The sequence below is a fragment of the Oryx dammah genome, unplaced genomic scaffold (assembly GCF_014754425.2).
Source record: "Oryx dammah isolate SB20612 unplaced genomic scaffold, SCBI_Odam_1.1 HiC_scaffold_2, whole genome shotgun sequence".
Lineage (NCBI taxonomy): Eukaryota > Metazoa > Chordata > Mammalia > Artiodactyla > Bovidae > Oryx > Oryx dammah.
In genome coordinates this window covers 9,015,062-9,027,681 of record NW_024070186.1, presented here as the reverse complement: position 1 = coordinate 9,027,681, position 12,620 = coordinate 9,015,062, and the positions used below count along the sequence as shown (strand labels likewise).

Here is a 12,620-nt window from a genome sequence, read left to right as displayed (position 1 = left end):
AGTAATAAGGAATGATAGCAGTGATAAGTCATGTTGATTGCAGGTTTCCCATATATAGGAAAGGTACCTGACCTCTGTGATATTACCCTGCAAAACCTGTAACCTTAGTTCATTAACAGAACAGCCTGGTTCTATGTTGGGTGTGTTCCTTTAAGGCTGTTTGTATTGTTGCCTGTGCTTAGTCATGCTGGCTCTGCACTTTTGTGTTGTTGAACAGAGAAAGAACTTTGTCCATAGCTTGAAATATATATAATAGCCCTTTCCCAAGGCCCTGTCTCCCAGGCTTGAATTTTAAAGGCATAACACTTTTCCTTTATGTAGAGATAAAATTGCAGAATTTGTTAAAGGTTATGCACAACTGCAAAAGCAAAGGATTATCTCCCCCCTCCAAGTCCAGCTGAACAACTTCACTTTCACTTTTCACTTGCATGCACTGGAGAAGGAAATGGCAACCCACTCCAGTGTTCTTGCCTGGAGAATCCCAGGGATAGGGGAGCCTGGTGGGCTGCCATCTATGAGGTCGCACAGAGTCGGACAAGACTGAAGCGACTTAGCAGCAGCAGTAGCTAAGTCTGGCAAGTACCAAGAGATCTGCAACAACCAGATACATCCCCTCCCCTTTTAGTATAAAAGAAGCCTGAATTCTAACTCAGGTAAGATGGCTCCCTAGGACAGTAGGCCTCTATCTTCTCTGCCTGCTGACTTTCCAAATAGTCACTATTCATTGCCCCAAAACCTCATTTCTCAATTTATTTGTAGTGTCCCCAGCAATATGAACTTGGACTCAGTTCTTCCTTGATAATATCAGAAACAGCCCCCCCCCCCACAAAAAAAAAAAAAAAAACTGTCTGGCCAATACAGCCAGTGCTCCATATCCATGGGTTCCATATCTGTGGATTCAACCAACTGTGGATCCAAATATTAGAGAAAAAAGGCAGAAAATTTCAAAAAGCAAAACTTGAACTTGTTATACACTTATAACACTTACATGGCATTTACATTGTATTAAATATTCTAAGTAACCTAGAGATAATATAAAGTATATGGGAGAATGTGCCTAGGCAAATACTAGACCATTTTATATGAAGACTTGAACATCCTAGGATGTTGGCCTCCAAAGCGGTGTCTTGGATACCAAGGGGTGACTGTAGTCCTAAAAGCTGAAAAAGGTCATGGAAAACAAGTAAGCTCTGTAAGAATCAGTCACAAACCAGAGGAAGCTAAGGAGACATGACAGTTAAAGGTACTGTGGCATTCTGAAGAGAATCTTGGACTAGAAAGGGGATATCAGAGGGGAAAAACTAGTGAAATCCACAAAATCACAGAACTTAGTGAATACTGCTGTTCCAGTGTTACTTCTTGTTGTTGTTCTTCAGTCACTAAGCTCTTCCTAATTTTCCACAGTACCATCCTAAGGGAATTGGCTATTAACCTCTTAGTTTGTTTCCTCATGATCTCAAGATAGGTGCTGAAGCTCCAGGGATCACATTCTCTCACATAAATGCATTCAAGACAGAAGAAAAAGGGCAGATGAAACAGGTGTTTTCCTTTTATGAGGGAGAAAAATAATGTATACTCCCATCTTCTAGATGGGAATTGGTAAATTCTCTTCTTGACCAAACTCTAGGCCGACTACACTCAGCCCTCTTCTCAGTTATGCCTCAGCCTGGGCCTCTAAAATTTACTGTCTCGGCACTAATGATTTCATCCACTCCTCTCTCCCTGCATGAAAAAGACTTTAACATAGTTTCTAATAGCTCAAGGCTGCATGCCTAGGATGACCTTAGTGCCTCACTCCCCTTAGTGAGCTCCAGGCTGCTAAAAGGATTTACTATTTGTTCTAGCCAACGCCTGACAAATAGGTCCCTTACTACCCTTTCTTACAGCATTTACTAAAAGAGGACTTAAAATTTGTGAATTCTTTCTCTGTCCATTTGAGATATATGAGTCTTTCTCAAGGACCTTAAAACCATTCCTTTGAAATGTAATCAGCAGAAAGGATAGGACCTCTGTCTCCCAGTCTCTTTGTAGCCCTGATGGGCATTTACACTTAGCAGCCCTTTGTAATTTTCCCCTAACTCTACACAGGGCCTTCCATTGCCCCTGCCTACTCCCTCAACTTCTCTTTAAAACATCCAGTCACCTTTGTACAAATCCAAGTTGAGTTCAGTTCAAGTCCATAGGGTCGCAAAGAGTCGGACTCAACTGAAGCAACTTAGCATGCATGCATGCAATAATACAACACTGATTAAAATCTGTTCGTACCACTTTAGGGAATTCAAGTTGGTGCAGCCACTATGGAAAACATCGGGAAAGTACCATATTTCACAAATTTATGCAGAGTTAAAGTTAATTTAACTATCAGGTTTATGGTCAATGACCTATATCCAGTACTTCTGGGTTACCTTGGTGGATTTCTTCACTCCAAGGCTCTAATTGGAAGGCCCTTAGGAAATTGAAAGAGGTTAGAGTTCTCTTTGGGCCACAGCTGATATTGCTAGAGTGGACTCCATCACCTGGTCCGTTAATAATACCTGCTCTGACCCTGGCCTTTTTTTTTTTAGAGTAATGCAAGCTCAATCAGAACAACCAACTGAATCTCACTCAAAAATCATAACCTTCCTCAGTCATGGGATGGACTTATGTGGTTAACACCAAGCTATGGTCATTAAAGTTTAAAGACCCCTTTATGTTGTGTTTGTGACATTGTACTATAGCTTTGTAAAAATATTACCATTGAGGAAACTGGGTGAAGTACAAGGAATTTCTGTATTATTTCTTACTACTGTTCATGAATCTACAATCATCTCAGTAAAGTTTTGTCAAAAAGCAGAGGTCTTTCCCTGATTATTAGTTTCGTTTTTTGCAACTGATTAGAAAAATTCCTTGAAATTGTAATATAATTAGAAACTATCTAAAGCATAGCTGTTCAAAGGAAGTTTCTGCTGTGATGGAAAGCGATACCTGCACTGTCTGGTACAGCCATCACTAACACATGTGACTCCCCAGCCCTTGAAATGTGGTTAGTGGAACTAACAGACTGAATTTTAATTGTATTATTTTGGTTAAAATTACATTTAAGTAGCCGTAAGACTGTGGACAAAGAACATTACCTACCATTTCAGTAAACAGCCCACCCCAACGGTGCACCCAGAAAGGAATTCATAGCAGACAAAAAAACAGGATACTGGCCCTAGATAGAGTTCAAGTGCACATCAAAGGAATAATTTCAGTAAGCCCAAACACATCATACACTGAAAACTGCTAAATTCATTAATTTGAGATGTTTTGTTTTCTTTAATTAGCAGTAATTGATGTTCCAGGACCTGGGTTTTTTGGGTTATTTTTGCAAAAACTCCTGCATATCCTGGCTCCTCCCTTACCTCTCCAGAACAATCCTTCAGAGGTATCTGAAGAGGCTATGCTGCTGCTGCTGCTGCTGCTGCTGCTGCTGCTGCTGCTAAGTCACTTCAGTCGTGTCCAACTCTGTGTGACCCCATAGATGACAGCCCACCAGGCTCCACCGTCCCTGAGATTCTCCAGGCAAGAACACTGGAGTGGGTTTGCCATTTCCTTCTCCAAGAAGAGGCTATAACCCAGGCTTAAACCCTCGGTTCAGTTCAGTCGCTCAGTCCTGTCCAATTCTTTGCGACCCCATAAACCACAGCACACCAGGCCTCCCTGTCCATCACCAACTCCCGGAGTCCACCCAAACCCATGTCCACTGAGTCAGTGATACCATTCAACCATCTCATCCTCTGTCTTCCCCTCCTCCTCCTGCCCTCAATCTTTCCCAGCATCAGGGTCTTTTCAAATGAGTCAGCTCTTCGAATCAGGTGGCCAAAGTATTGGAATTTCAGCTTCAAAATCAGTCCTACCAATGAACACCCAGGACTTATCTCCCTTAGGATGGACTGGTTGGATCTCCTTGCAGTCCAAGGGACTCTCAAGAGTCTTCTCCAACACCACAGTTCAAAAGCATCAATTCTTTGGCACTCAGCTTTCTTTATAGTCCAACTCTCACATCCATGTAAGCTCGCCAAATAAAATGTAATTCTCAACTTTCGTGCTTAGTCACTTAGTCGTGCCCAAATCTTTGTGACCCCATAGCCTGCCAGGCTCCTCTGTCCATAGGATTCTCCAGGAAAGAATACTGGAGTGGGTTGTCATGCCCTCCGCCAGGGGATCTTCCCAACCCAGGGATGGAACCCAGGTCTTCCACATTGCAGGTGGATTCTTTCCCATCTGAGCCACCAGGCAAGCCCAATATAACAATATTTGACATATTAAACCTGGGCACAATGAAAACATTATGCTTAATGTTGATGACTCTCAACATGCCTGTAACTTAGATCAACAAAGCAAACATTAACACTAGGTATTTAATACTGAATAATTCCCAGTTCATGTGAACCTGAAATTCATTTAGGTTAATTTCTCTTGCATTTAGAATTATTTGCTTTATAAGCATTTAATTTTCTGTAGGCCAATTAGATTAGAACTCATTTACAAACCAGTCATAACAATATTATCAAAAAATATCTCAACTTTTAGTTTGTGCTTTCTCTTTCAGTGGACAGGACACAGCACAGAAATGAAAATTATATCATAGCCCCCTAATTCCTCTATTTTAAGCACTAACTGGTAAGGAAGAAAATTAATTTCCCACCACTGAACTAATTTATGAACCTTCTCAGTCTCCATTTCCCCACTTTAAAAATGTAAATAAAAAGATGAATCCTAAGGCGTTATTTTGAGTGGGAGAAAGGGCTGCAACGCCCCTTTGCACCTATACACTTCAGGAACTGCAAACAAGTAACCTGACAACCCTGCGAATAAAGAGTGATTTAGTGAACACTCCTCCCCGAGAGGTGAAAATCAGCCAAGGCTGTGCCAGTAGCTTTGCTTTCATATTTAGGGGAGAAACCAACAAACACTTGATCTCTACCATTTTCATCCAACTTATTCCACAACTCGAGGTTCCCAAGACTTCAATTACAGTGATAGTTTACAAACACCAGGAAAAATAAAGTTAGTACATATGATTCATTTCTGCAAGCGCAACCGTGAACACGGGTGAACAGGAGGAAATCTGAGGATCAGTTCAGCTCAATTCAGTAGCTCAGTCGTGTCCGACTCTTTGCGACTCCATGGACTCCAGAACGCCAGGCCTCCCTGTCCATCACCAACTCCCAGAGATTACTCAAATACATGCCCATTGAGTCGGTGATGCCATGCAACCATGAGGATGGGGTTCAGTTTTAACTGAACGTTTAACGTTCTCTAAGTTTAACGTGGAGAACACGACCAATAAGAATGATTCTCTGCCTCCAGGCCTGAAATCGCCAGCAGCAGCTTTTCAGGAAAGCTGTTCTTAAAACTCCGCAGAAGTCACCTCTCTACACACTCTACACCGCTGAGGGTCCGCAGGCAGCCGGGCCCCGAGGGGCGGAGCCTGAGGCTGCGCCTGCGCGCTAGCCCAGGCGCCACAGGGTCATTCAAGCCGGTGATCGCTCCGCGCACTTCTCGCGCAGACTCTGAGACGCGCAGCTCCCTATTGAAGGCAACCCAAAGCCCTGCACACCAGCTATGTCGTCCTCCAACCGCGTGGCGCTGGTCACCGGGGCCAACAAGGGCATCGGTTTCGCAATCGTGCGTGACCTGTGCCGGCAGTTCCAGGGGGACGTGGTGCTCACGGCGCGGGACGAGGCGCGGGGTCGGGCGGCCGTGCAGCAGCTGCAGGCGGAGGGCCTGAGCCCCCGTTTCCACCAGCTGGACATCGATGACCGGCAGAGCATCCGCGCCGTGCGCGACTTCCTGCGCAAGGAGTACGGGGGCCTCGACGTGCTGGTCAACAACGCGGGCATCGCCTTCAAGAGTAAGAAGCAGCTGGGTGCTCCAGGAGACGCGGTCACCCGCTCTGAGCATCTCGGTCCAGGATGGACCAAATCTGTCGGGGAATCGCTGTAGAGGGGCTTCTCCCGCCTGTGGGGTCCAGAATGACTCCCTAGAGAAGGAGAAAGGAAGGGGGAAGGGGTGCGGCTAGAGGAACTGCGAGAAATGGATGTTCTCTACCTGAGAGAACTGTTTCTCTGGCTCAGAATCCTGGGCACCTTTTCCAGGTTACTCCACAGCCCCTTTCTGATACACAGTGGTCCCATGTGTGCACCCTTTGTATAGGGCCGTGCCAGTGGTGCGTTCTTACAAAACTATGCTTCATTATCAAACTGGGAAATTCACACGGGTACAATACTGACTGTATTGTGCACAAAATTCAACCGGTTTTTACCTTCCCTAGTTGTACACAAAATTCATGAGAGATATCTTATGGGATGTTACCGGGGGAGAACTGTTTCTTGACTCCACTTTGCTCTTGTCTTGAAAGCTGCTGATACCACACCATTTCACATTCAAGCAGAGGTGACTATGAAAACAAACTTCTTTGGCACCAGAGATGTGTGCACAGAGCTCCTGCCTCTGATAAAACCGCAAGGTGAGTCTGACTGGAGCCCAGACCGCAGTGCTTCTGGCAAGATCTGGGCCCACCTGGCTCTGGTCTCATCTACAGGCCCCCTGCCGCTCCTGCTCGGCCTCACTGGCCTCCACCGTGTCTCCACCCAGACGGGTGTCCTGCCCCCTGAGGTCCCTCCACACACTGCCCAGGTCCTTGGTGTGCTGTCTGTCCACCTGCTTTTTGCTCATCTGGCTCGTTCTTCTCTTTCCCATCTTAGCTCAGAGGTTTCCTCCTCCAAGAGGCCCTTAGGTTGCTCTGTGCCCATCACGGGGGCAGTTCCGTCAGGAGTCCTTCCCAGACCTTCCCTCTCCGCTGTCCCCCTCTTACTCAGCCTAGTGGAGCCTGCACCACCACCAGTTCATTAGCCCCCTCTCCCCAAAGACTCGCCCTTTCCCCAAAACATCTTGGTAACTAATCCCGTCATCCACCCACCAGGAACCTGGAGGGCACCCTGCATAAGTGGGAGGTAAGCCTGCCCGCTTATTGTCACTACCAGTTCCTAAATTCGTCCAGCTGAGTTTCTCCCCAGCCGTCTGCCCCATCCCAGCTCTACGATCAGGCCCTCAGCTGTTGTTTCTAAACATTTGTAAACCCTCCTAAGGGACCCCCTGCCCTTCTTGAATCCTGTTCTTTCTTGGCAGGTTCACTGCCCCTCCCATAAATCCTGCAAGGGTGAAGTTCAAGCCCTTAGTGTGGCTAATAGAGATCTCTAATCTGATAACTGCCCTGCAGTGTGCTTGGTGTTCTGGACAAAACAAACTCATTCCTCAAGATTAAACTACTGTAATGTTTACCCTGAAGTAAGGGGCCAGGAGGGGAACCTCCACCCATTAAACACACAAAGTAAGACAAGCAGATACTTTAAAAAGGATTCAGAGAGTGCCTAGAGATTGAGTAAGGGTGTTTACAGTTTACACTCATCTACTAACCTGTTTCCCATCCACTTGTTCTGGAAGGTGCTGCTCCTTCAAAGACTTGGTTCACTAGGACCTCAGAAGTCAGCTCCTAAGTGTCCCCTGATTCTCCCAAGTGATATCTTTGCTTTTTAACAGCCTGTCTGCGTTTGTCATAGCTTTCTTCCCAAGCAGCTCTCATCTGATTTCATGGCTGCCTTCAGCATCCGCAGTGGTTTCAGAGCCCAGGAAGAGGAGCTCTGCCACTGCTTCTTCCCCTTGCCCTCCTATTTGCCATGAGCTAATGGGACCAGATGCCACGATCTTCGTTTTTTAATACTGAGTGTTAAGTGGGCCCTTTCACTCCCTCCTTCACCCTCATCAAGAGGCTCTTTAGTTCCGCTTCGCTTTCTACCATTAGAGACCACCTGCATATCTGAGGTTGTTAATATTTCTCCCACAGTCTTGATTTCCAGCTTGTTAGCTCGTCCAGCCCGGCATGTCACATGAAGTGCTCTGCGTAAAAGTTAAACACGCTGACAATAGGGAGCCTTGTCGTACTCCTTTCTCAACCAGTCAATTGTTCCATACAGGGTTTTAACTGCTGCTTCTTAACCTGCATACAGGTTTCTCAGGACACAGGTAAGAAGGTCTGGTATTCCTGTCTCCTTAAGAGCTTTCCGCAGTTTGTTTTGACCCACGCGGTCACAGGCTTTAGTGTAGTCAGTGAAGCAGAGGTGGATATTCTTCTGGTGCTTTCTCTTCAGCTTCTGTTAGTCTTTACCACTTCTGTCCTTTATTGTACCCATCTTTGGATGAAATGTTCCTTTGATATTTCTGATTTTCTTGGAGAGATCTCTAGTCTTACCCTTTCTGTTGTTTTCCTCTATTTCTTTGCACTGTTCATATAAGAAGGCCTTCTTGACTCTCCTTGCTATTCTCTGAACTCTGCATTCACTTGGGTGATCCTTTTCCTTTCTCCCTTGTTTTTCGCTTCTCTTCTTCCCTCAGTTACTTGTAAAGCCTCCTCAGACAACCCCACTTTGCCTTCTTGCATTTCTTCTTCTTTAGGATGGTTTTGTTCCCTGCCTCCAGGGTACTATTAGGGACATCTGTCCATAGTTCTTCAGTCACTCTGTTTACTAGACCAAATCGCTTGAATCTATTCATTAGCTGCACTGTATATTCATGGGGAACTGGATTTAAGTCATGGCTGACCGGCCTAATGGTCATCCCCACTTTCTTTAGTCAAAGCCTGAATTTTGCTATGAAGAGCTCATGGTCTGAGCCCCGGTCAGCTCCAGGTCTTGTTATTGCTAACTGTTACAAAGAATGTAATCACTCTGATTTCGGTATTGACCAGTCATTAGGTGATGTCCATGTGTAGAGTCGTCTCTTGTGCTGTTGAACAAGCGTATTTGCTATGACCAGTGATAGTCTCAGGGCATTCTCAGGGGCCCAGCCCGAGGTTAGAGCCGTGGTCCCACGAGTAAAGACTGGGTTGGAGAAGGAAGTCCTAACCTCCTAGGTACACTTACCAGCAACTGAACCTCTGCAGCAGGTAGCTGAGGAACAGGATGAGAAACGCTGATGTCATACCCATCGTGGGAAGATTCCACAGCCCTTGGCAGGGAGGGAGCCCTGCGTCTCAGATGCAGCACCGCAGAGTAAAGTTTCCATTGTTATGGTCAGAAAGGAGGAAAGGAAGGAGCAGTCACGGTTGAACTAGATGCTCTCTGTTCTCACCTGAGTTCTTGGAGATAGCCTGGAAGAAAAGGTTCATTTGCTCTATGCCCTCGGGACCATTTCCAGAGACTTTAAATGGTTGAGTTTTGAAAATAATTTTCACAAGTCATTCTGGGTAGTAGATTCACAGACTTCTTCCTTCATGACTTATTTATTGAGTTTCAGGGAACTATTTCATTCTTGTAATTTCTAAGATGATTCAGTTCAGTTCCAACTCTTTGCATGTCTGACTCTTAGTCGTGTCCAACTCTTTGTGACCCCATGAATTGCAGCACTCCAGGCCTCCCTGTCTATCACCAATTCCCGGAGTTCAATCAAACTCATGTCCATCGAGTCGGTGATGTCATACAGCCATCTCATCCTCTGTTGTCCCCTTCTCCTCCTGCCCCCTATCCCTCCCAGCATCAGGGTCTTTTCCAATGAGTCAGCTCTTCGCATGAGGTGGCCAAAGTATTGCAGTTTCAGCTTTAGCATCAGTCCTTCCAAAGAACACCCAGGACTGATCTCTTTTAGGATGGACTGGTTGGATCTCCTTGCAGTCCAAGGGACTCTCAAGAGTCTTCTCCAACACCACAGTTCAAAAGCATCGATTCTTCAGCACTCAGCTTTCTTCACAGTCCAACTCTCACATCCATACATGACCACTGGAAAAACCATAGCCTTGACTAGACAGACCTTTGTTGGCAAAGTAATGACTCTGCTTTTGAATATGCTATCTAGGTTGGTCATAACTTTTCTTCCAAGGAGTAAGCATCTTTTAATTTCATGGCTGCAATCACCATCTGCAGTGATTTTGGAGCCCAAAAGAATCAAGTCTGACACTATTTCCACTGTTTCCCCATCTATTTCCCAAGAAGTGATGGGACCGGATGCCATGATCTTCGTTTTCTGAATGTTGAGCTTTAAGCCAACTTTTTCGCTCTCCTCTTTCACTTTCTTCAAGAGGCTTTTTAGTTCCTTTTCACTTTCTGCCATAAGGGTGGTGTCATCTGCATATCTGAGGTTATTGATATTTCTCCTGGCAATCTTGATTCCAGCTTGTGCTTCTTCCAGCCCAGAGTTTCTCATGATGTACTCTGCATATAAGTTAAATAAGCAGGGTGACAATATACAGCCTTGACGAACTCCTTTTCCTATTTGGAAACAGTCTGTTGTTCCATGTCCAGTTCTAACTATTGCTTCCTGACCAGCATATAGGTTTCTGAAGAGGCAGGTCAGATGGTCTGGTATTCCCATCTCTTTCAGAATTTTCCACAGTTTATTGTGATCCACACAGGCAAAGGCTTTGGCATAGTCAATAAAGCAGAAATAAATTTTCTCTGTAACTCTGTTGCTTTTTCCATGATCTAGCGGATGTTGACAATTTGATCTCAGGTTACACTGCCTTTTCTAAAACCAACTTGAACACCTGGAAGTTCATGGTTGACGTATTGCTGAAGCCTAGCTTGGAGATTTTTGAGCATTACTTTACTAGCGTGTGAGATGAGTGCAATTTCCGGTAGTTTGAGCATTCTTTGGCATTGTCTTTCTTTGGGATTGGAATGAAAACTGTCCTTTTCCAGTCAGTGGCCACTGCTGAGTTTTCCAAATTTGCTGGCATATTGAGTGCAGCACTTTCACAGCATCCTCTTTCAGGATTTGAAATAGCTCAACTGGAATTCCATCACCTCCACTAGGTTTGTTCATAGTGATGCTTTCTAAGGCCCACTTGACTTCACATTCCAAGATGTCTGGCTCTAGGTGAGTGATCACACCATCATGATTATCTTGGTCGTGAAGATCTTTTTTGTACAGTTCTTCTGTGTATTCTTGCCACCTCTTCTTAGTATCTTCTGCTTCTATTAGATCCATACCATTTCTGTCCTTTATTGAGCTGATATTTCCATGAAATGTTCCCTTTAGATGTAGCTTACTTTTGAAAAACATTAGCAATAACGTGTTGTCACTTATAATAATAAAACAGATAAAATCCTTTGAGCAAACCCCTCCCAAAATACATTCCCTTCCTGCCCTAATGTCCTCTCTTTCAAGAGGTCAGTCCTGTCCCCAGTGGGGTACTCATCCTTCTCGTGCTCACCTTTCTATGCACTGATATACATTGTATTTTAGGCAGAGTGGTGAATGTATCCAGCTTTGACAGTGTGAACTCTCTAAAGAAATGCAGCCCTGAACTGCAGCAGAAGTTTCGAAGTGAGACCATCACGGAGGAGGAGCTGGTGGGGCTCATGAACAAGTTCGTGGAAGACACAAAGAACGGGGTGCACGGGAAGGAGGGCTGGCCCAATACCGCATATGGAGTGACGAAAATCGGAGTCACAGTCCTGTCCAGAATCCACGCCAGGAAGCTGAGTGAGCAGAGAGGAGGGGACAAGATCCTCCTGAATGCCTGCTGCCCAGGGTGGGTGAGAACCGACATGGCAGGACCCAAAGCCCCCAAAAGCCCAGAAGAAGGAGCAGAGACCCCCGTGTACTTGGCCCTTCTGCCCTCAGATGCCAAGGGGCCTCATGGACAGTTTGTCCATGAGAAAGAAGTTGTGCAGTGGTGAGCTCATTCACAGCTCCACCCATGGGTCTGTTTATATTGCTATCCCAGATTCATCAAACATACACTGACAAAATTAGCCCTATGCAGAAAAAAAGAAAAAGGAATCAAAATATCCAGATCAAGTTCTCACTGGGAGATGGCTGCTAATGTTGTAAAGAGTTTTCTGATTTCTTCTGTGATCCCAGGGGAGGAAAAGTGGGGTGGATGACAAATAATAAAAATAAATAATTCTTTATAAATGTCCATTTGTGCAAACTCTTAAATGGTGAATCTGCTCCATTACTCGTAATAGTTAAGCTAGTTTGGTGGACATGTGGGTGTCTAGTATTAGTTCCACTTTTCTATTTAAAATTTTTCAGAACAAACATCTGGAACCAGAGAGTCCTGGCTCTGCCCCCTTCCTGGATGACCTAGAGCCAAAATCCAACAGGATACTACTCCCTAACACGGGGAAACCTGCTCGGTGTTACGTGGCAGCCTGGGAAGGAGGGGAGATTGTAAAGAACCAATACATGAATACGTGTGGCTGAGTCCCTGTGCTGTCCACCTGGAACTGTGGTGACAATTGACAGCGTTGTCAATCAGCTATGAAAGTGTTAGTCGCCCAGTCCTGTCTAGCTCTTTGCGGTTCCATGGACAGCTCTCTGCAATTCCTTGGCCCACCGGGCTCCTCTGTCCATGGGATTTCCCAAGTAAGAATACTGGAGTCAGTTGCCATTTATTTCTCCAAGGGATCCTCCCAACCCAGGGATCATACCTGGGTCTCCCCACATTGCAGGCAGATTCTTTACTGTCCCAGCCACCAGGGAAGCCCTGTCCTCCAATATAAAATAAAAGTTTAAAGAAAAAGAGGACTGTGTCCTCTTTTTTGGCTCAGGATACAGCATGAGTAAAGATGTGGAGCCCGGAGTGGTGTTTAGTT

The 12,620-nt window shown here is 45.3% G+C and overlaps 1 protein-coding gene across 1 annotated transcript; it reads left to right on the top strand.

Annotated features, from left to right (window-relative positions):
- The first annotated feature begins 2,248 nt into the window (after positions 1-2,248).
- Positions 2,249-11,940, top strand: LOC120880865 (carbonyl reductase [NADPH] 1). Its single transcript, XM_040264270.1, has 3 exons — positions 2,249-5,878; positions 6,386-6,493; positions 11,263-11,940. Exons 1-3 carry the CDS (start codon positions 5,590-5,592, stop codon positions 11,697-11,699), a joined length of 834 nt encoding a protein of 277 aa, XP_040120204.1. The 5' UTR covers positions 2,249-5,589; the 3' UTR covers positions 11,700-11,940.
- The last annotated feature ends 680 nt before the right edge of the window (positions 11,941-12,620 follow it).